Source organism: Poecile atricapillus, chromosome W (genome assembly GCF_030490865.1).
Source record: "Poecile atricapillus isolate bPoeAtr1 chromosome W, bPoeAtr1.hap1, whole genome shotgun sequence".
NCBI lineage: Eukaryota > Metazoa > Chordata > Aves > Passeriformes > Paridae > Poecile > Poecile atricapillus.
In genome coordinates, this window is record NC_081288.1 from 34,609,090 (window position 1) to 34,629,106 (window position 20,017).

At 37.7% G+C, this 20,017-nt stretch overlaps 1 protein-coding gene across 2 annotated transcripts in view; it reads left to right on the plus strand.

The window, feature by feature from the left end:
• LOC131592267 (kit ligand) overlaps positions 1-8,672 on the plus strand; it is a 54,517-nt gene extending 45,845 nt beyond the window's left edge. For both annotated transcript variants that reach the window (XM_058863671.1, XM_058863672.1), the window contains 4 exons: positions 2,925-3,034; positions 3,543-3,619; positions 5,037-5,120; positions 6,304-8,672. In XM_058863671.1, the coding sequence (XP_058719654.1) occupies positions 2,925-3,034; positions 3,543-3,619; positions 5,037-5,076 (227 nt within the window). In that variant the 3' untranslated portion in view covers positions 5,077-5,120; positions 6,304-8,672. The remainder of the gene's footprint in view (positions 1-2,924; positions 3,035-3,542; positions 3,620-5,036; positions 5,121-6,303) is intronic.
• The last annotated feature ends 11,345 nt before the right edge of the window (positions 8,673-20,017 follow it).

Below are 20,017 nucleotides of genomic sequence, written 5' to 3' on the forward strand. Positions count from 1 at the left end.
GCTTAACATCCCAATGTCCATGAAGACTGTACGTAAATCAGCATCAAATGAGCTCACTTCCTTAGGGAATCTTCCACAAGATGTAGAGTGAGAGATCTCAGAGATTCTGGCCTGTGTCCACTCCCCTTTTTCACCCTTCTGGATAGAGTCAGCAGTTCCTTTGGCATTGCACAAAGAGTTCATAAAGTTGTTGGTACACCTGGTTCCTGGTGTTCTTTCTCCTGCTCTGCCTTTACAACTGATGGGAATCAGAATCTTGCTGTGTAGATCCAAAGTTTCTAACAAAGGAAAAGGTTCCTGTGGTAGCCAGGTTTCTTTCCTTCTCTCCCTTTTCTTTATTAAGATACAAATCCCTGAGAGGTTCTCCAGACTGAAAATTCTTCAGCCTCTTCTGTTATAAATTTTAATATAAATAAAAGACACATGAAGAAACCTGCCATGACTCATTTCATTCTCCCCAGATCTTTCAAGAGAATTTTTTCTGGACTTGAAAGTGAAATTAAGTAATCTGTTGCTTGCTTTTTAAGGTAGTTATAGGTTACTCAACTTCCAAGTTAATTCATACACTGCCAGGTTTAGGAAAAAAAAAAAATCGGCGGTGATTTTTAAAAGGTAAGGAGACTAAGGAGAGTGTCACAGTGGGACTGTATTTAGGCTCAGTCCCTGGATTGCAGGTCCCCACAAAGAAAGATAATTATAAATTCCTTTCAGTTTTCCATAGATGATGAAGAAATCATCTGCATTGGAGATAACTTTTCAGAAATCATATTTTTCCAGTTTTAGATACCTCATTGTAAAGGGGTCTCTTCTGTTGTCTTAAATTGCATGAGTTTGTGAAAAATGCTGTTAAAAACAAAGGTACAGATTTATCACTGATTACCTTGCATATAGAACATTTCTCTAGTAGTTCATGTAAAAACCAGCATGCTTGCCATGACATGCTGCCCAGCACTGCAGAGGTAGGCAGAGGGTTTTTGAAGTTACCTCTAACCTCTACCATAACATGTTATCAAACACATTCTGCTCTACATGACCTGAAGAGTCTTTCCTTTGATTTTTATTTCACTTTTTAATTTTTTTCTGAAGTCTGCAGGGTAAAATCCAGAAAACAATGCCATCCCCATATGATTTACATAATTTAGTTGTAAAGCTCAGCAGTCTCTCGCTGAGAAGAATGGCATTAGGCAAATGAGGATTGCTTTTTACCTGCATAGAGCACAAGAGCAATATCGGAATTTTCTTCTGAGAATACAATTCAGATAAACAACAGGAGAACATTTTTGGAGTTGGTCAGGCTGGCTCCACCCACTTGAGTTTGCCCAGTTTTCTTGAAGATCAGTTCTGCAAGCAAACATCCACTGTGCCTAATCTGGGACAGAAAGTTAGAAAGGTTATGTCCCCCCAGTTAATGTCTGCTCTTGGCTTTAATGTCTGAGCAGACAGAGGCAGACTAATCAGTAGCCTCTCTTTTTCAGCTGATGTTCACCTCTGTAGAATTTTGTCTGCTATCTTTCCCTTCTGTAGACAGATTTCTTTCACGGTAAGCTAGCATTGGTTCTGCTTGACTGATGTTTCCTTTTAGTGTGCCAAATCTACCAGATATAAGTGCAACTCAAGCCGCTACAGTAAGAACCTAGACTTTGTAAACACTGTTTGAGGCCCAGAGATATATGTAGTATATGTAAGATATAGACTTTTTGTTGTCTTTTTATTTCTACTTACATTGAGCCTAGAAAACACAGCTGAATTTCTGAAATAAAAAGAATATTTGTCTAAAACTTGAACTAATTTAACAAGAAAATCTGAGAGTTGAAAATGAATCTCTAGTTCATTATAAGAGCACTCCTTTCTAAACCAAATTATTTTCTTGAAGGCTGTTTAATAATGTACTAAACACATATTGCTTGACCCAGTATATCATCCTGTATGTGCTTAGACATTTACTGTTTGCATGAGTCACACAAATTTTGAGTGCTGTCAGCTCATTTTCATTTCTGTGTATCCAATCACGTACACTTTTCCAGTGGTTACAGTTCGGTTCTTTTCCTATAATCTGTCAATATACCCACCACTGGAGCTGCAGACACCCAATTTGAAATGAACCAAAACTGGGTGGACAATGTCTAAAATACCAGTTTCCTGAGGTTCACTTTGCATTTCAGAAGGAGGGTCCCCAGGTGACTCTGTAGGACTTTCCACATCCTGCTCTTGATGAAATAACTGAAGGGCCAGATTTTAGTTTCATCATGCTTGCAGGTCCCAGTGAGGGGAATGGGATTGTTCATGTACATGAAATAATAGGATTGGTGCTCTTCTGTACAAAACGTTAAAAGCTACCAAGAAATACTTATAAACAAATAACACACAGTTAAACCTCAAGGTACAAGGGTTTGATCTTGCTGAAGTCAGCAGTAACTTTCCAGGAAGCTTTAGAAGTGATCAGGCTTATTCTGTTAAATTAACTTCTCTTGAGACCTCTCATGTTAGTCATTGATTAGTGGCAAGGCAAAGTGCCTGCAGTCAGTGGGAGGTCTCTGATGGAACTAATGCAAATTCATGAATTAACATATATTCTTTTCCAAATAGTTTCTTTGTGTTTCAAAGACTTAAAAAAATTAAGAAATACAAAACTTTGAAGTGTGGGAAAGAGATAATTCTCTACAAATGGTAAAAAGAGAATTGGTGTTGGTACTTTTCATCACTGTTGTTTCAGAAGTAGGTGGAGCATCCTTGTGGTCAAAAATTTCCTGTAAGATTTTGTATGAAGTGCATCTCATGTACATTGCACTTTGAAGTATCTGTTCTGCTATTTAAGATGCTGTTATGTAGGTGGTGCATGAAAGTGCTCTTGCTAATAGTGTTGCCCTGAAGACAGTTTTCTGCTATAAATCTGTCTTCACTAATGAGAGTATCTTTAATTACAGAAGAAGCACTTGGCTTCATTAGCAGCTCCAGCCTGCAAGGGATCAGCATAGCTCTGACATCATTGCTGTCTCTCCTTATTGGCTTTATTTTGGGAGCCATATACTGGAAGGTAAGAGATACTACATATAATTGTTTACATAGTGATGCTACATTTCTTAGCTGTGGGGAGGTGGGAATAAGAGAACCATTCTGTATTAGAAAGCAAGAGATCCCTTTTGATCTTCACTTAACTGTGACTTGCAGATGTAAATCTGTGTGTCAAATTCTTGAATTCCACCATCAAAGAGCAAATCCTTCCTTATCAGCATGATCGCTCTGTAATTGGAAATAAAAATCGTGACATTCACCCAATTTTCCTTTTCTCCTAATGTATATTGAGAAAGGAATTTTTTTGCTTTTGGCCCCTATGCCCCTGCCTACAATACAAAAGCTTCAATAGCAAAATTTATATCAGTAGTAGATGTACATTAGAGGACAGGATTTGGCCTACATTTTGCAAGATGACTTTGATATTGAAAACTGAAGCAAATTAAAATGTATAACTGTTTAGTTTCTAAAGAAAGCTTTAGAATATTTATAGCTTTAGAATATTTATATTTAGTGCATTTTCTTCCTAGAAAATACATCCCAAATCCAGACCAGAAAGTGATGAAACTACACAGTGTCATGACTATCAAGAGGAAAATGAGATAAGGTATATTATTTCACTTAAAATTTGTATTTACAGGTGTAATTTTATCTCTGAGAACTACTTCATGTTTAGCTCTGTGACAAACACAAAAAACCCCCCAAATATTATTTGGGCAGCCCAAACAAGCTCTTGCTGCAGAGGTAAAATATGTGCTTAGAGTGTTCCCTTTAAAGGACTTTCTGGTTTAAATATAGAAATTGATATGGAGGATAGTTCTGCATACAGCATTTTATTATGGGGACATTATTTTGTCTGTCTTTATTTCCACTGTGAGAAAGTATTGCTGAGACCTATAGGGAAAGGAGCAAAATAAAGTAAATGTTGTTATTTGCTGTGTAGTGTAAAGCTAGGTCAAAATTATGGAAATAAATAGAAAGCAATGTCTTTCTGGTTGTGCTCCTAAATACTTTTAAATACCTCTTACAATAACATTTTTTAAGTTAATTTTTTTTACATTCCCCAGGGTACTGTGTTTCAATGCTAATTCAATTAGTTCAAATGCTAATAACTTCTTAAGGTCATCCTGAAATGACTCACAGCTCTCTTCCTACTTATACATTCATTTATCTGATTTTTAAAGAGAAAAAGTTCTCAGCCAATCAAATATACCTCAGAAATAACAGTTCAAGGTTTTGAAGTTCCTTGGACATGACTTGGGCAAGGAATTCTGTGAAATCCAGCAAATGACTTAGGGAAATTTTAAGTAAAAGTAGTCTATGCTAAAGCATTTTGAGAGTATTGTCTAACTTCGTATTTCATGATGTTTGGTCAGATTTTAACTATTTTAGACTTAGGGAAAGATCTGATGTAGGTGGCAGAAGTACATGTCCTGTAGTGTTCTCACACTGAGTGAAATGCCTGGTGCTGCCCATTGGTGAAGGGACAAATAGGCAAGGTTTTGATCTAGTTTTGTCACAGGAGCTGAAATTTTCAGTGTTTAAGCTTGCTAAAATAATCAATTCTTTAAGCAAATTTGTTTCATATACAGTATATAGAATGGATGACTGTGTATTCATTTCACCAAGCATATTAGTTGCTACAAATAGCTCATTTGGAATGTCATCCTTAAACGTGTTAAATGGTGTGAAATGGAACATACATCTTCCTTTTAACTTCACAGAAAATACAAAAGTTTTTTCTATATGAAGAAAAGATGAAACAGTTAAATGCAGGAGATGGCCTTTGTGGAACTTGAAACAGATTGCATTCTCTATCTTCTAAAATGTATGGCATGTGTTTTGATGACTATTACAACTTTCCCCTCCCTGAGAAATATTCATCTATAAGTAGGAAGAACTAATATAAAATATAAATTATAATTCCTTGGGTTCCCTTTTTATCTTAACTAATTTACAAACCCTTCTCTTCTAGTTCCCTGAAAGACTGTAACTGTAGTAATAAAGTACCTTTTTGTTTCCAGTGTGTTGCAGCAAAAAGAAAAGGAACATCTACAAGTGTAGCTGTTGCTTTTTCTCCCTCAACACTGTTACTGTTTCGTGTACTGGTAAGTTGGTGATGGTGAAAGTTTGACCATAGGCTTAACTACCTTCAGCTGCTGCAATATAAAGTGATTCAGAGTCTGTTTTCAGGAAAAAAAGAAATCTTGCTATCAGTAGGTGTCATTTGTGTATATCTTTAGCAGCTAATTTAATTAATTCTGTATCATTAATTTAGACCTCTGATTTTTAACTTGAATTCTTCAAAATTAAATTTACAAGGATTCCAGAATAAAGGACAGCTACTGCTTCTCCTTTTCGGTGTTAGAGCTGATACAGAGAAGCCTTCCGCTATTACACTTCAGCTGTTGCAAAGCAATGTAAACTAAAAAACACAATCTGCTAAAATTAGCAGGTGAGTGTAGGAGAGTATGCCAAGTAGAGCTGAGCTTTTATTAATTGTAGCTTAGTCAGCACATTTCTGTAGTCTCTGTAGCCTTATCAGATACATCAGTCTTGCTTTAGTACGGAAGAGGGAACAGCAAAGGTGAGTGAGGTTTCTCAGTCCCAGCTGTCCTCTACAGAGCAGCACTTCTCTGGCAAGATGCTTCTTGTTACAGAAACTGTGCTGTATTTAGCCCATGGCATCTATGTAAGAGTCTGGAAAATTCAGACAGCATTGAGCTCTTCATTTTTTATCATGAGTGGAAAGAGCAGCCCAAGAGCATAACAGACAATCTCAGTTTTGCAGTTCATCCTGTAGCAGTTTCTCTCAGGTATTCAATATGATTGACTTAGCTACAACTTGAGAGGTTTTTCAGTGTCCTTAAAATTCTTTGTTCTACCATATGCTCATTGAAAAGGAGAGTTGTCACTGCATGGGACACGTTGTTCCATTTTTCCAAAGATTCTCAGTTTGGTTTGTCCAGATGACTTCAAAGGGAAGTTTGCTGCCAGAGATTGCTGATACCAAAATGCCCAAACATAGCAGTTCTGTAAAACCATGAGGGTTGTTCCATTACCTTAGATGACATCAATCAGCTTTTGCAGGCAAGTGTGTTCTTGGACCAGAAGAATACACCTTATAACATTTTTCTTTCTGAGCAAAGAAATCCCTATGCAAGTGTCATTAAATTTATTTCCAAAACTGTAAGGAAAAAATATCTATGTTTTATCTCTGTGAAAAGCTCTACTGCTTAGTAATACAGAAAGGAAAGATAACAAAATCAGAATTTCTCTTTTTCTCTTCAGGCAGGTAACAGTTCCATGTTCGCTTCATAAATGAAGCAGCTTTAAGCACATTCGTATTCCTTCTGGAGTGACAGACTGAGTCTGCATCTGTTGTTGCTGCCCATGACTCCATAGACATGATACAGAAATGAGGACAATTTGTGTTTGTTACTGTGAAACCAACACTGAATTGAACGATGACAAGAAGAGTGTGCACTTAGCAGGACTGTATCTTATGTGAATATCTACCTTGTGTGACATTTGAGGTTTTAAAATTGCATTAATACTTTCAGCTGACTCTGGCAAACAAACTATGCCCTGAACAAAAAACGCCTCTTTCAAATGCCTCCAACTGTGTGTAATCATTACAAATCATAAATACCTTTGCACCCTTAATTTAAACTCTGTGTCCTTTACCTTAAATTGATGTCTTCAGATGAAGGTCTCTGAACTGACAGAAAACGCAGAAATGGATACAGATAACATACTCTTCAATATTGTTTATAAAACTTGAAAGCAAAGTCATGCCATGAGCTCTTGTTCTAGACTTAGACTTATAAGGAGCTGTGTTCATGCCTGTCAAAGGCTGTGTGTACAGCGACACGTGGTCTCTACCGGGTGCCAGGTGGCTGGTTGCCCACCCCAGAAAGCCTCAAGAAATCTTCGGCGTTGGTGGTCTCTGTTCAGGAGAAGCAAATACTGGATGAAGACAAAATAAAAAGGAGGTGACTGTACTTCATGGAGCTTCGAAGAATTAAGAGTAACTGCTGGGTATGTGAACACTGGTGAAATTTCCAGTCATGCTAAGGCAAAGTAAAGAGTCTGAATTGCGTTCAAATGTCACAATAAAGACAAACCTGTGAAATGCATTTTAAATTCTGAAGATGCATGCCATTGATACCTTGTCTTGAAATGTATAGCGTAGAAAATCTGAAAGATCCTGAGAGTGTATTTAGCTTTTACTTACATCAGCTGTAATTAATGCTTGCATTGTGTTTTAAGTGATTAGTAAGCTTTAATATCCTGGCATTCTCCACTCTTGAAAGTTAATTCTTTTGAAACAAAAGAGAAAGGCTTTGTTTCCCACCTGTCTTCTGCATCTATTACTGTTACAGTATCCATGGAATATGAACAGGACTGATGTACAGATGTGCATTTTCAAGTAAATCCTAAAAATACCATGGTAAAAGTTAAAAGTGTAGTTGTGCATCTTTTCATATTCTCTCTTCCCAGATAATGAATATGAATTATTTACCTGTATTAGGGGTGGTAATTCAGAAGGGTAAAGGGTAGAGGCTCACATGAAGTGACAAACTGTCATCTGTTGTGATACTGACCAGGTCAGCAAGAGTTTTAGGTTAAATAACTTGAAAACTTAAAAAAAAAAAACAACAAAACCAAAAACAACCCTTTTAAAGTTTTGCATAAAGTTGGAGTTCTCCTTAAAATGTATAGTTACTAAATTTTTTAAGAGTTCTTGTGAAAGTTTTAATCTTCTGCTCAATTTTCTGAGAAACATGCATAAAAAGAATATGTCATACATATAATATATACGTGTGTGTGTGTGTGTGTGTGTATGTATGTATGTGTGTGTATTATTGGTAAAACTGTCTTTCATACTTACAAAAATAAAAAAATCTCAGAAGCTTACCATACTCAATGATGTGGGATGTAACCACACTGCATGGAATTGTGACCCTACTGCAATCAATGTTGAAATTTCTCATAAATTCACTGATGGAATGATTTGATCATGTGGAATTTTCATTTATAGTCAGGCCCTTTTTGTACTTCCTGTTTGTCAGAAAAGGGTCCTCAAGTCCTACTCAGCTGGAATAAATTATCATAGTTCCATTAAGGATAACTTTAGGGTTTATGTCACCTGAGGAACTACTCTTAGACTGGATCAAAAGAAGCTTAGTGTCAGAATCAGACCTTCACATTTATTCTGAAGATGCTGGAGCACTCACCAATTAATAACTAGGGTTGCTCATCACTTCTAAAAAGCAAGTACATTCCTCAAACAATGGAATTCCTCAGCTGAGTGTCCTTTGGCTCTGTGTAGTTCTTTACTCAAAAGGCCCCCAGACTCTGAGTTTCAAACTTATTTAAGAGTTACCCTAAAAGAAATGTCAGCATGACCTAACTGATTGAAATTTGCACCTTATTGGTAATGCAAAGAATAACTGTGTATTGGTTTTGACTGAATGGGAAAGTATTCACAGTAAATGGAAGCGATAATCCTTATACACTGTATGAAAACCTTAAATACTTCATACAACGTGCTCTTGAGGCTAGCTTATACATTTGAGGGTTTGGGGTTTTTTTCTTAGATTCAGTAAAACCAAAATCTTGTATTTATTAATGTTCTTTTTGATAAAAAATGTTCATTTTTCTAGAAAATCAAATACTCAATAACAGATAATTTGGGTCATGTTGGTGTGCCCCAAATTATTCTTTGCTATTCAAAAGCACAATATTTTAGGCTTTTTAATCTTCAATACTATAGCAAATATCAATTATTAATTGAAACATACAATAAACAAGAGCATCAACATCTTAAAGTAAGTCACTTTCAAATAATGTCATACTTTAATCTTTTCTTTGGAGCAAGGTAAATTTTAAGTTATATGAGAACAACAAGAAAGCTCATGTATTAACTTCTGACTTTACATCACAAACATTGTTCTTTGAACGTGCTCAAAAGTCATATGACACCTGGAGTAGCAGAACTGTTGTTGGACCACATGATTTTCCCATTCTGTGCCCTCCTTTTGAGAGATCTGAACAGAGGAGAGATCTGATTGGGTGTTCTCAAAGCAGAAGGAGACTTCTGGACAGCCGTGGACACACCAGATGGCATGGCACTTTGAAGTGGAATTGTGAATTTACTGGGAACTTTCTGTGCCCACTGAGGAGATCTTTACTTGGGACATCAGTGAGATTCTGAAAGACTACTGACTTGTGAGACATCTTCGAAATCAGTGGAAATAGATTAAGGTGCTCTTCAGCTGGAGATGGGGTGGCAGAAATAGACCTTTAATTGCTTCTTAACTTCTAAAGAGGTTTGATTTCTAAAGAGTGATCACTTTTTCAGTCTTCTTTCTGGGTAGACAGAGCCCATGCATTAATACAGTTGGAAAATCAACACCCTCCCTCTTAAAATAAAATTGGGGAAAAAAGGGTTCTATTTTTTCTGTATAAAAGTCAACCAAATTTGGCTTTTGCATATCTGTGGTTTGGTGAGAAACATAACATTTTTAGGTTTCCTTTGAAAAAGTTGAATTTGCATGCAATTACTAGTGGCCTTGTGAGAATAAAAAAGCAGATAGTCATACTGAGTAACTGTTCTACTTTAGATGTGTGTTTACTTGAATGAGTTAATGGTACTTATTTCATCACAAGGTCATTTTATAAGCAAGTGCTTTACTATGGAGTATCTGTGAAACCTGCACATTTTTTAGATTCTCATCTGCAGCAGCTGTGTTTTTTCTGTTGCTCTACATAATATGCTGAAGCTGTTCAGTACACAAAATAGAATTATTAAATTGAAAATTTAACTGTACTGATAAAATACTGATATTTTGAGTTAGATTTATATTTAAGAATTATCCAACATTTTTCAATTCAGGAATCTGTTTCAATTGTCTTAAATGCAGATTTACAGTAATGGTGTCAAGTTGCTATTTTGTTATCAAATTAATGGAACGCAGAAGCTTCAGACTCTTTAGTGATAGACACAGACATTTACTGGTTCCATAATGGGCAGATTCATTTATTTTAATGTAAATGTCAGCACAGTTTTGCATAGTTACATTCTGACTGAAGGTAATCAACAGAGTTTATAAATTGTGATGTGTATGTACATATGTGTTCTCTTAAAGATAGATGTTTTCCCAGATCCCTTTTTATATCAGTTCAGATTTTGAATTTACATTATATACATATGCTTTATTGTTCTAAATAAAGATATTATGCACTGTCAAATAATTAGGATATTACATGTGTCAGTCCCAGTTAAGACATTTTTAAGTGTTGTAATCATCTGAAAGAATTCTGTCAGAACGTATGCTATTTGATGCAGACTCCTTCATTTGGTGCAGACATTTTGTGTTGATGCACTTCTTTTGAAGTGAGGGGCATTTACCAGGATCTTTCAGCAGAAACCAGAGCTTATCCTATAAGGATGGCATCTTTCCTTTAAGTTTTCAGCAGTTTACTGTGGTTTTTCCGTAAGAAGTCTGGGATGGGATGGGTTTGGGAGGAAAAACCTGAGCTCCTCAAGGACCTTTGGCACCTCTCCATTCCTGAGAGAGAATGAAAAGATGCCAGCTAAAAGAGGTAAACCTGCTGAGACTTTCAGCCTGCCTCAGAGAGAATTAATGAAGAAAGAGGAAGAAAGAGGGGAAGTTGCAGTGGGTAGATACAGGGGGATTTGTAAATAAGGATAAAGTACAAACAGGACTGATGAGGAAGAGTAGAGCAGGATTAATGGACTAGGACACAGGGGAACAGGGGAGATGTCAGAATTTGGGGTATGGCTATGAATGAAAGCTGTGGCTGCTGATCTGAACACAGCCAGAAGCACAGAGTTGATGGCTTGATGGAGTTGATGGAGCAGCCCTCCCTGATGGTGTAGCAGGAGTCATGCCCTGAAGAGCAGCACTGGAGGCTCAGGTGGGTCAGCAGTAGGATGGCACTCAATTCATCTAAGGCTACGTGAGTACCATGCAGCTGCTGGGTTGGAAACAAGGATACTTCATGAGGAAGCTTCATTAATGCAACAAAACTCCAGTTTGACCTTGAAATTCAGGAAGGCAGAAGTAACAGTAGGATACCAAGAAATGAGATGCAAGCACTCTTAGCTAACAAAACAACTTGCTGAAGTCAGGAGCTGGTAACTCAATCTGGTTCAATGTCCAGATGGAGATTGGTGGTGAGAGGTGTCCTTCAAAGGTCTGTATTGGGAAGAGTAGTGCTTGCTATCTTCATCAGTGTCACAGAGAAAGGGATCAAGCACTGCCTTACCATGTTTACAGACAACACCAAGCTGACTAGTCCCAAATGTATCTCAAGCTGCATAAACAGGCAGTATGGCATGCTGCAGGTTGAGGGAGGCAACTCCGGCCCTCTGCTCTGCTCCACTCTGGTGAGACTCCATCTGAAGTATTGCATCCAGCTCTGGGGCCCCAGCAGAGAAGAGGCATGGACCTGCTGAAGAGGATCCAGAAGAGGAACACAAAAATGGTTAGGGGGTTGAAATATGTTCCCATGAAGAAAGGGTGAGACAGTTGGGGCTATTTAGCTTGGAGAGGAGAAAGCTCTGGGGAGAGCTTATGGCAGCCTTCTAGTACTTAGAGGGGGCTTACAAGAAAGATGGTGAATTTTTAGGAGGAACTGTTACAATAGGACAAAGGGCAATGGTTTTGAAGCAAAAGAGAATAGATTCAGGCTAGATACAGAGAAGGAATTTTCTACAGTCAGAAAGGTGAAATACTGGAACAGGTTGTCCGGAGAGGTTCCCTGGAAACATTGAAGGTCAGGTTGAATAGAGCTCAGAGCAAACTGATTGAGCTGAAGATGTCCCTGCTCATTTCAGGGGGGCTGTTCTAGATTGTCTTTAAAAGGCTTCTCCAACCCAAGCTAATGTAGAATTCTATGAATTGTATGTAGCACATGCAGATGGAGTAAAGGGCAAGAGGGAAAGTCTGGGAAAATGTGCAGCTCTTCAGCCAAAGTGACACCACCATAATATTTTTGATAGTCTGTTTTACAATATTTGGCGCTTTACATAGTGCTGACTAACTGCACAACACCACCACCACCACTGCTTAATCTGAACCCCACAGACTTAAATGTGCTAAAGGATTGAGAGCAATATTTACCTTCAGTTTTCCAATTTTAGTTTCTCAAAAACAATGAATATAAATATCTCGTTCAGTAGACAGAAACAAAGACTATCTTTGTTCAAATCATGGACAGCGTAAATAATGACATTTTCCTACTTCTGTCATGCAGAAAAACAATGCTTATTATTATTATAAACAACTGTTTCTTCTTAGTAGCAATACATTTTAACAGCTTAACACTTCCATGAAATGACTGTATTTTAGATGAGCTGGATATATGCCCACTCCACATACACTCCATGTTACACACCAGTATAATTTTATTCCATGCTAACAAATATGTGTTACTACATATATTTTGGCCCAAAATTTCTGAATGATAATAGATATAGTTACATCTTAACAAGAAGGGTTGTTTCAGGACTTCACACTACATTAACAGCTTATAGAACCACTTCCTTACTACTCTTCACATAGCTCTTGATGATAAATTTTCTCCCAAAGTTCAAACACTTTTAGAAGTTTCCCAATAGCTACAAAGAAGCATGTGCTAACACAATCAAGTTTTGTGTCATCACATACTTAAAGGGAATTATTATGTGCTGGTGCATAGTGGAAAATATGGCTGAATTAAAGCAGGCTGCCAAAATTGCAGAGAGTGTGGAAGGGAAGTTTAGCCCTCTTTTTCCCACGCCATATCCCAAGGTAAGTTATTTCACCTAATTCACTATTTCACTTGGGAAAAATCCCAAATGCAATTGTAGTTCCTCTGACTTGTAGCCACTTCTGCAAAATCCCTCCATAAGCAAGCAGGAACTAAAAATACAGATGATACTTTCTCCAGACAGACATGAGCCTTAGGTTTCTGGCCAGTCACAAAATGTGGGGACAACTTTCATTCTCTTTTGGCAAGATATTTTCTTGAGCTCATGGAAAAATATTCAGCTGAGATCACAAAAGCCTCTTTGTTTGTCACCAGTTCTGCTCTGCCGGATAATAGCATGATAGCAAAATTGGCCCAATTAGAGTAAAGAAACTGCAGAGCAGAATGTATAGCTTTTGTCATTTTAAGTGACTACCACAAGTGACAAAATGTCATCTTAGAAATTTCCCCTTGTCATCTCCTACATTGTGAATGATGATTATTAGGACCCCTCAGGTTATTTAATCTGTCATGTTCTTAAAGTCAAATATTTTAGACCTTCCTTTTTCTCAGCACTGCTGTCATCATTAACAAAACACAGAACAGCCTTCACCTTTAGAAATGACAAAATGGGGATGTGTCTCAAAACCAATTAATAGCATCAGTGAATGCAGAGGCATAGCATCTAAATCTTTTAAATATCATCCCTGAGAATAAAGCAATGAATTCTTAGAGGCAATTACTCCTTTGCCAGAAGTTGAGAAGAAAGTATCTCATTGACATAGGGGTACCACTTGGCAGTTTGTTGTTCAGTCTTGTTTCATATTGTTCCAGAGGAATCCAGTTGCCTCAGTCAGTAAGCACTGTGTTTTGTTGATGATATTTTAAATGCTCTAACCTTTGGATCAAACGAAGAGTTGTGGGAAAGAAGAATGCTATTAAACACTATAATTGTGTAATCACTGCATTTCAAATAGAAACAGCACTACATAGCAAAGTTTAAGTGGGCATCTTAATGTACCTGTAATGTAGTGTGCATGTGTGTGGGATGAGGGGTGCTGGTGGGGGTGGAGGAGAAGGCAGTCCTTGAATGTAGCAAATTTTTTTAGCAAATCAGATAACTGCCATGAACTTCAATCATATACCCTGAAGGAATGGCTGCATGTCACAGAATCTCTTCACAAATCCAACCCTTGGCAAGAGCAAGCCTCGGGATTGCCAAGTTCCATGTACTGATCAAAAGGTTTGCTGGGCATCCCACGCTGTGCTGTGCTCCCCAGCCTTTGGCAGCTCAGTACCATCTCCCTTCCTGCTCCATGGCTGCTTGTGCCAGAACCACACACACCTACCGTGCTCCCTGGGGGTTCAGGGAATGAATCCATTTATATTCCCATATAGGCCACCAACATTATTTCATTGAGGGCCAAAAATATGGCTCCGGGTTGCATAACTGATCTTCTGTATTTCACCCTGGACTATAACTGGAAACTGGGCAAAGCCCCAGGTTTTCTGTCTTGCATATACACACCTTTGTGTCCTGTCATTATCCGGTCCCTCCTTCAGCCCCCACCCAGACTCCCAGTGCTCTCCTGTTGAGTCATACTCTACAATTAAAGCATCGTGTATCCTGGTAGTAGTTAGCAGCCCTACCATTAGCAGTTTTTATGTAGACAGTAAACAATTGGGTTAGTATTTAGGAAGAGAACACTTCAAAATGTTTAGCAAAAGATGAGACTTCTGGGGTCAGCTATAACCGGGGTACTGCTAGTCTGACTGCAAACTGCACTGCACAGCAGTATGCGTGCCAGCTGAGAGCACAAAAATTCCCACAATTTTCCTCAGAGGAACAAACTGTTTATGCTGAATAAATATGTTTACCCTGTTTTCCTCTAAAAATATTTGCCCATCAGATTTAAGATAGCAAAAACTAGTCAATTTAGTCATATGTTTCTTTGTGCAGCCCTCTCTCATAGGGTTCCTGCTGATAGAACTTCCTGAATAGACTGACTGAAGTCTAACCGTTCCTTCTGGTGACCCCCTTGTTGATCTTACTCAGACTGATTGCATCCATTTTGGGTTTCAGCTTGCTGAATCCCCATCACCGCCTGTGGCCCTTGCCTATCCAACCATGGGTCAACTTGAGCTCTGTGCTCTTCCCACCCAAAACTCCGTGTCCATTACCAAACCTTGCTGTGTTGTCTGAGGCACGTGTTTCCAGACCAAAGACATGCAATGCACCCATTCCAGCACCTTCTACACCTTCTTATGGCCATCCAGGCAGGGCTTGCATGTTCTGACCAGTCAGACACAAAGGCATATGTCCTTGGAGGCAAACACTGTCCATTGCTTCTTCACACCTCAACATCAGGGCTGCCCCACAAGCTGTGGGAAGCCATGCAGTGCTAGTCTTTGGCTTCCATCTGCCCTGGTCTCAGGAGTACTACACTATATTTTGCACAGCAAGCTAGATTCAAAGGGAGAGAGAAGCATGGCCATGCACCCAGCTTGGTGAGCAGGGGATTGAGAAAGCTTTTAATTTTCCCTCCTTCACAGACATGCTTTAAGGATTTAGCTATTGAGCAATAGGAGGGATATATTCTTCCTCGTATGCAATGATGGGACTGGGGCAGGATGGGGAACAGGTCCCTCATTTCCAACATTAAAAATGAAAGCAGCAAAATAAAAGCACCATTTCTAAAGAAAACGTAAAGATAAGCAACAATGCAGGAAGTCAGTATGACTGAATGAAGTCCAAGATTATTGTCAAATTCCCTGATGGTTTTCTAAATATCATATCTAAATATCATGACAGTGTCTTAAAAATAAACTGGAAACTGACTTTTCTACATTTTTAAAATTAGGAAAATGTAATAACTGAGAAACTGTACATCAGCAAAAAAATTGAGTAGCCTTTACAGAAATGGTGGTGTTTTAAATTCAGCAGTCTGCCTAGCTGTGCAAATAGAGATAGAAAGCAACACAAAAACTCAAAAAACCAACATCCAATAAATAAGTCATATACAGCAGCTATGCATTCAAGAGATCAGGTTTTGGAGGAGTGCATATCATTTACTATTTAGACAAAATTACTTCCAGGTTCTGGAATTCTGTGACTTCTTTGGAGAGCAGAATAAGCATAAAAGAAGAGGGGATCATAGCAAATTATTAATTCATATTTACCAGTTAGTTATATGAAACTCTTGCATGTAAACCATGGAATTTCACACAGGGTTTCCTGAATTCAATCTGCCAACTTGTAATTGACATTTTACATTGCAAATAACCATTTAATCTGAATTGAAAGTGATAAGAAAGCAATTTTACTATGCGGAAAAGTATTAAGTGTCATTATGTAAAAAAAAATATAATTTCCACTTCAAACTTTTCTGTGAGGTTCTATAAAGTGATAACAGTGCTCTAGTAAGGGCAAAGTTCAACTGCAGGACATAGAGGTAAGCATCACTTGATTCTGGCAATTAAATAAAGTGTTTGAAATATCAGAACATGCCATCTACTTGATAAGGTGTTACTTTTTGTGGAAATAAAAATCTGTTTGAGGAGGAAGCAGCAAAAGAACTCAAGTGGTTTTTTCTTTGAAGACTGCAAGATATCTCTGCTGTTGACAACTGTTTTTATGACCTTAAATACTTCTCTGCTCCATCAGTAAGGTCAGCAATTTGCCTTCACAGCCACCAAACACATTTGTGAACGGAACTCCACTGCAACTGTTCCCAGTCTCATTACAAGATTCTTTCTGTTTCAACATGTTTTGGATCTTAGCACTTTGGAAATCAACCAAAGCTACAGTTCTAGGGAAAACTTACCTGCAGAGAAGTCTCTAGTGGTTGTATGTGTTACAGTTTCCCACCGTTTATCACAGCTCCTCTGCCTGAGGTTACTGCTTTCGGTGCAAAGCTGGCAGAACAGCTCAGGTAAGCCTTTCTCACTGTTTCAGTACCAAACCAACCAGGAAAACTTGAAACACTTTAAAAATTGCTGCTACTTAATGAATGAGGCTGAGGTAGGCAATAGAGCACTACAAGGGTTGGGGACAGACCTCATCATACATTCTGCTGGTTCTGGAGGGAGAGGCAACATCCAGCAAAGGACTGATAATGGACACCTGAAATTGTGAAGAAATCACACTGCAGCCAATAGCAATTGTCTGTCTGCAGTCTGCTACTAAAAATAAACACACAAACATGCTGACAGAGTAGGCTGGCAAATCAGCCATCCTGAGAACAAACTGAGTGTAGCAACACAAAAGCTGATACTTGGTCATACTACAGGATCTTCAGAAACATCAAAGGACAAGCTCCAGTTTTGAAGTTATTCCCTAGGAACTAGATTTACAATTATCAAGAAGATTAAACTTTCCCTTCTTGCTTAGTTTCCCATTATTTGAGGCACGCTTTACTCATTCCAGTTTCTCAATGACAGACAGGACTTCAGAGCACCAGTGGGGCAAAAATAACCAAACCTACTGGCTCTTGCAGCTGGAAAGGGATATGTAATTGAAATGAATTTTAAAGTGTGGTTTTTTTTCCTAAAACATTACAACTCTGGGTTCAAGAAAAGCTTTTGAGTCACTTGGGTTGTTTGCTGCAAGCACTGATGTGCAGATTTTTCTTCCTGCAGTAACCTTGAGGACAAAGACTCAGTTTTTGCCCTAGAAAATAACATCAGTTACATTTTATCCATCTACTGGGAATATTTACTTTACCATGTCTGAAACTGATTACTGTGTACAAAAATTTTACATTTACAGTTCAGCCAAACATAGTATCTGCATTTATTCCAAAGACTAACATACTTTTCTTTTTTCCTTTTTTCCCCCTCCTTCTTCACAATAGTTTGAAATCTTTTTCTCTTAAATTTAACCCACTTTTGATTGCGTGTGTCTTCAAATCTTTGACCTTATCTGCCTACCTCTAGGAATGAAAAGCTAGAACATTTCTTCAAGTGAAAGTGTTCAAAAATATTAAAGAATTTTCAGTTTAAAAAAATCAAACAATTTTTTGGAAGACGTATTTAATATTAGGTGGATCTAACTCAGGTTTGGCATGATAAGGTGGGTCTAGATAAATCTCATTATATTAAGTAGGTAGCATAACAAAGATACAAATATTAATAAGCCTCAAAGGAATAAAAGACAGATATTTCAGGTTTTGACATTCCACCTTCTTTTCTTCCCCCTGCTTATAACTCTCTCTAAGTTCTCCTCTCCCACGTGTCTAGAAATATAAAATGAAATGTTCTATCAAAAGTTCTTGCTATGTTGCAAAACTTTAAAATTGCTCAGTTTCTTACTTTAGTATTTCAGGAAAACAGGCTAGAAGAATAACCCATCCATCCTCTATCCAGTACAGTCAGTGTTATCTTCATCAGTTCTGAAGTAAGTAATTTTTACTTGCCAGTGTTAAAGAGTTCATCATCTGTCTGAGTCTATTCAAGTAACAGCAGTCTTTATTTTAAATTAATGTCTTTAGTGTCTGACTTATTGCTCCTTTGCTGCATTACTTGCTTTCCTAAAGCATGGAGAACAAACTATTACCTTTCTATTTTCGGAAGTCTTCTATACATTTCAAATCTATTAAGTTGGGTTAATAAGGTTTTTTTGCTTTAATTTAAAATGTGCTTTGATAGGAATTAATTTTACAGCTAAGTCACTGTTGCAACCACATTTCTGGTGCAATAAAAATGCCAAAAGTGGAAAAATATCAAAATACTTTAGATCAATGGGTTGTACAAAGCCAGAAAACATGCATTATTCTGGGAACTAATTATTCACTCAATATATTAATGCATTTGATTATTACAGGAATTTTTCAAAATATTGATATATTTTATTTCACTGCCTTCAGTAAGTGCACATTAGATAAGTTACATACTAATTATATAGTCTCCAAATACCTGTTCAATTAAGTCAAAATGCTCTGAACTTTTAGACTCCAATCTTTACAGCCATCCTAAGTCATGAGCTTTTATATTTTTGGGCAGATTAATCAAAACAATGAAGAGCTCTCTGGGTCACACTGGAATGAGATCAGCTGGCTCTGACGTTTCAGCAGCAAACTGCAGTAAAACCAATGGTTTTGGGTATGGGCTTTACATTCAGTTTTTCTCTTGCTGAGATGAAGAGTCACTACCAAGTTGCAATATCAATATAGCATCCTTTGGAGTTCTAATTTATTCAAAGTATATTAGAATTGTCTGCAACTGACTTTCATTAACAGTGGACTTTCGTATGATAAGGTTTGTTTTTCAGATAAAACCTCTCAATCTATAGCCAATTCTGTGTCACACGTCAAAAGCACAAAAGAAGCTCCTTTTGAGCACAATTAAAATCACACCAAACTGTATTTGTAATAATTTGTATTATATGAATGTATTTGAATGGTCTCCTTTTCTCTGGGAAGAAATTTAAGTTCAGGGGAGGAATTTAAAGTTTCAGACTGATTTGCATTTGCTTATCCACCACCAGGAACCTGAAGCTCATTCAAAACTTGGGTGGGAGCAGTGTGGCAACAGCAGACTTGGCAGACAGCCTGGTGACTTCTTTAATTGTATGACTGCTGCTCATGATGGCTCAACACCATGCTTGTCCTCCAGAGACCATGGAAAACTGCTAGCTAGCACGGACACTGAGACACTGAGCAGGTCTGCAATTTCTTCTTTCCTATGACTTCTCCTCAAGAATCTTGATATTCTCCTTTTTTCTTTTTCTTTTCTTTTTTTTTTTTTTTTTTGTCACCATAAATTCACCCATTTTTGCCAGGAAAGGTTGAGAAACAAGTAAATGCATTAAATGATGAAATCGAAGGAAACACAAACTACCTTTGCTCTATCCCCTTCATCTATTGGTGAGGGTCTCTTGTAAGGGCATTCCCAGTGGTGATGTATTTCACTTTGTGCATGGTGGGGACACTGTGGGAGGAATGTTTCATCTTTCCTAACAACACATGAAACCCAGCTCTCTCTGAATTCATTTGCATCTTGGTCTATCTGTTGCTTTTTCATCTCACCTAGCAAGGAGCAGCTATATAGCTGCTAGCTGTGACATGAGAACAATACTTTATGTAAATAACTAGCTAGTGGAAGTAGTCATTAATGCAGACAGTTCTGAACGCAAATGAAACAGCATTTGGCAGTAAGCACCATTAATGAGACTGTTGCTTAGTATTGTAGTCTGATTCAGAACATGCCTTTCTGACTTCCCTATTTTTCACTGCATTTCCAGTAA